General features: G+C 42.3%; 1 protein-coding gene across 1 annotated transcript in view; it reads right to left on the bottom strand.

Annotated features, from left to right (window-relative positions):
• Nucleotides 1–401: 401 nt before the first annotated feature.
• Nucleotides 402–3,407, bottom strand: part of usp11 (ubiquitin specific peptidase 11) — an 11,180-nt gene continuing 8,174 nt past the window's right edge. Inside the window, exons 17-22 of the mRNA XM_069716610.1 lie at nt 3,215–3,285; nt 2,904–3,016; nt 2,554–2,703; nt 2,223–2,338; nt 2,029–2,117; nt 402–1,822 (exon numbers count right to left, since the gene is read on the bottom strand). Coding sequence (XP_069572711.1) covers nt 1,646–1,822; nt 2,029–2,117; nt 2,223–2,338; nt 2,554–2,703; nt 2,904–3,016; nt 3,215–3,285 — 716 coding nt within the window. The 3' untranslated portion in view covers nt 402–1,645. The remainder of the gene's footprint in view (nt 1,823–2,028; nt 2,118–2,222; nt 2,339–2,553; nt 2,704–2,903; nt 3,017–3,214; nt 3,286–3,407) is intronic.

Raw genomic sequence — 3,407 nt, 5'->3', positions numbered from 1 at the left:
TATACTATAGCATGTCTTAAATATGATTTAAAAAGTTATACTATAGCATGTCTTAAATATGATTTAAAAAAGTTATACTATAGCATGTCTAAAATATGATTTAAAAAAGTTATACTATAACATGTCTAAAATATGATTAAAAAAGTTATACTATAACATGTCTAAAATATGATTTTAAAAGTTATACTATAGCATGTCGTCTAAAATATGATTAAAAAAAAAGTTATACTATCGCAGGGATATAAATTGGACCAATAAGTTGGTATTTTCTCTCTATGGGGGACATGTTGGTATTTTTTCAGTATTGGGTTGCCGTGGTTACGTCCACGGACGACAACGATGATGCCGCAGATGTAAAACCTTCCTGTCGTGTTTCAAGTGAAGTTGAAATCAGAAACGTCTCCTGGTGAAACAATCAGTTTATTCATATCAAAAGATTAAAGTACAATAAAATATTTCATCTGATATTTGACAGGAAGACCAAAGAAAGAATCAAACGTGCTGCTCCCATCGTATGAAGACATTACTTACAATATAAAAATACTGTACACGCCAATCAAAGCCCCGCCCACCTCACTTCATCTATAAATAGGAAAAATAAGCATCTGAATGTCCCGCAGCGTTCACCATCACACGCCAAGGTCACGCGACTCTGGTCATATTACAGCTCAAATTATTCCCTTAAAAAAATAAATACGAGCAGAAAACAACCAAAAATATACAAATAAAGTTTGGATGTTCGTCCCTGACAGCTCTGCCCCTCCGATTACCCACAATCCCCTGCTGCTGCGCCCTTTCTACATGAAGGTGACAACACGAAGTCAAAGTGATCTCATGGAACCAAATGAAACAGCTTCTCTGCAGATGAATGTTGATTTAGAACAAATTAATTATGAATTATGATCTGGAATTAGTCGATTCGTCATGAATTCATTCAAACAGTCGAGAGTTGAACTGAAGGTTTGTTGTTCGAACACGAAGCAGCAGCGTCTTACTGTCAATCATTAAACTGGTCAAATCAAAGTTCAACTATAAAAATACATTTGGTTTCTTTTTTCTTATTTTAATTTGAAAAACCTGTATATGAATGTCCATATATGTATCTATATCTATATATATCTATATCTATAGATATATATAGATATAGATATAAATATAGATATGTATATAGACATCAGCTGCTGTGTTCATTCACACGTCTGATGAAGGTCAATAAAGTGACGTTTTCATGAAGTTGTTTCAGATTCAGTTATTGGTTGTTTAAAGGACAACAATAATAACTATTATTATTGTTGTTAAAAAATAACAATAATTATTATTATTATTGTTTAAAGAAGGTGAATTATTTCTACAATGTTTGAATATAACCGTCTGATGTAGAGCAGCTCGACAACTGGGGAAAATAAAATGCTGGAAAAGTCACATTTGTATTTTGTGGCTCTGCATCGTTTACGAGTGTCGCCGTTGGCGACCGGCAGCCACCTGCTGACCAGCTGTGGACGCCTAGACGTCCCGCATCAGGACCAGACCGGCTGCAGGCGGACATGCTGCGTTCACTGACCGGGAGCAAAACCAAGAAATTAAAGTTGTGTTTTGCTCGAAAATAAATTTCTGATGGAGAAGCTGAATCACTGCGAAGAATTATTTAGTCTGTTTCCATGGTGACATGGGAGGAGGCGCCCAACCCCGCATCCTCATCTTTGCAGGAAGTGATGTTGTTGCCGGGCTGGGTGGAGGGGGCGGGGCTTGTGTTGGGGGCGGGCAGAGTGGGTTTCCTGATTTTGTCCTGTCGGTGGTAGAAGAGGACGTAGGCAGCGTTCGTCTGTAGGAGACACAAACTTTATTTACAACTTTATTTTAAACTATATTTAAAAAATCATTTAAAACTTTCGTCAAAACTTCATTTAAAACTTTAAACCAGGGCGAATGAACAGCAGACAGACTGTGTGTGTGTGTGTGTGTGTGTGTGTGTGTGTGTGTGTGTGTGTGTGTGTGTGTGTGTGTGTGTGTGTGTGTGTGGATACTGACCACGATCTGGTCCTCTCTTGCGTATGTCACCTTGCTGTCATCGAAGTAATACCACTGACCGTTATCCTTGTTCCTCGCATAGCTGGTGTCTGCGCACACGCACACGCACACACACACACACACACACACACACACACAGTGAGGGTGGGTGACCTCAGGATGAATCCACAGTTTTAAATGGCTGCAGGACTCACAGTGTCCGTCTCTCAGTCCTCCGTAGTGATTGGACACAGCGATGAGGTCATAGCGACTCGGAGGCTCCTCATTGGACAGATTCTTCCTCAAGAGGCAGCTGGAGAAGTCCAGGTCTCTGCAACACACACACACACACACACACACACACACACACACACACACACACACACACACACACACAGCTGGGTCACACCTTGAGCACTGAGCCGCGCGTGTGTGTGTGTGTGTGTGTGTGTGTGTGTGTGTGTGTGTGTGTGTGTGTGTGTGTGTGTGTGTGTGTGTGTGTGTGTGTGTGTGTGTGTGTGTGTGTGTGTGTGTGTGTGTGTGTACCCGAGGGGGAAGTCCACGATACTGTCCAGTTTCTCTCTGGTGAACTTGGTGTAGGAGAACCTCTTCAGGTGGATGATGAGAACCTCCGGCAGAGACCACAGATCCAGCTTCTTGGTGGCCAGCTGGTGTTTCTTACACACTGGACAGTACCTGAACACACACACACACACACACACACACACACACACACACACACTCAATATAAAGCCATCAGAGTAGAAACAGGAAACAGAATGAATGAAAAGACTTGAACTAAAGATTGAAGTGCTGAGAAGCTGCAGACTGACCAGCCGTGTGTGTGTGTGTGTGTGTGTGTGTGTGTGTGTGTGTGTGTGTCAGACCAGTGTTACCAGGGGTTCTCCTCCTCCAGCGTTTCCACGGTGGTGAACAGCTCGATACACTCCTGCAGCTGAACCGTCGTCTGCTGCTGAGGAACCTCCATACTGCCGTGTTTCACATACTTCTACACGGGAAACACACGTATGTTACACATACTTCTACACGGGAAACACATGTCTTACAGAGTGTGTGTGTGTGTGTGTGTGTGTGTTCCAGTGTGTTGATCCTTGCATCCCTCCATGGTGATAAAAGTCTTTATCTGATCTCACACAGCTGTCTATCCTTCACGTCTCAATAATCAATAATCAGAGTTCCCACCGACCTCCGCCTCGTTCTCGTTGTAGAATCTCTTCTTCATGTCGGGGTCCCAGTCGATGGCCACGTAGGGCTGAGCTGCAGACAGGAACATGTACGTGAACACTTATTGATCGCTGCTGTTCAGCAACATGGTTGAAACGGTTTGAATCAGAAATAGAAAACTCTAACTGATGATGATGATGATGATGATGATGAGA

Source organism: Brachyistius frenatus, unplaced genomic scaffold (genome assembly GCF_029030835.1).
Source record: "Brachyistius frenatus isolate BFR_SWC_R1_liver_20210118 unplaced genomic scaffold, ASM2903083v1 Contig_159, whole genome shotgun sequence".
Taxonomy (NCBI): Eukaryota; Metazoa; Chordata; class Actinopteri; family Embiotocidae; genus Brachyistius; species Brachyistius frenatus.
This window is presented reverse-complemented; position numbering and strand designations above follow the sequence as displayed.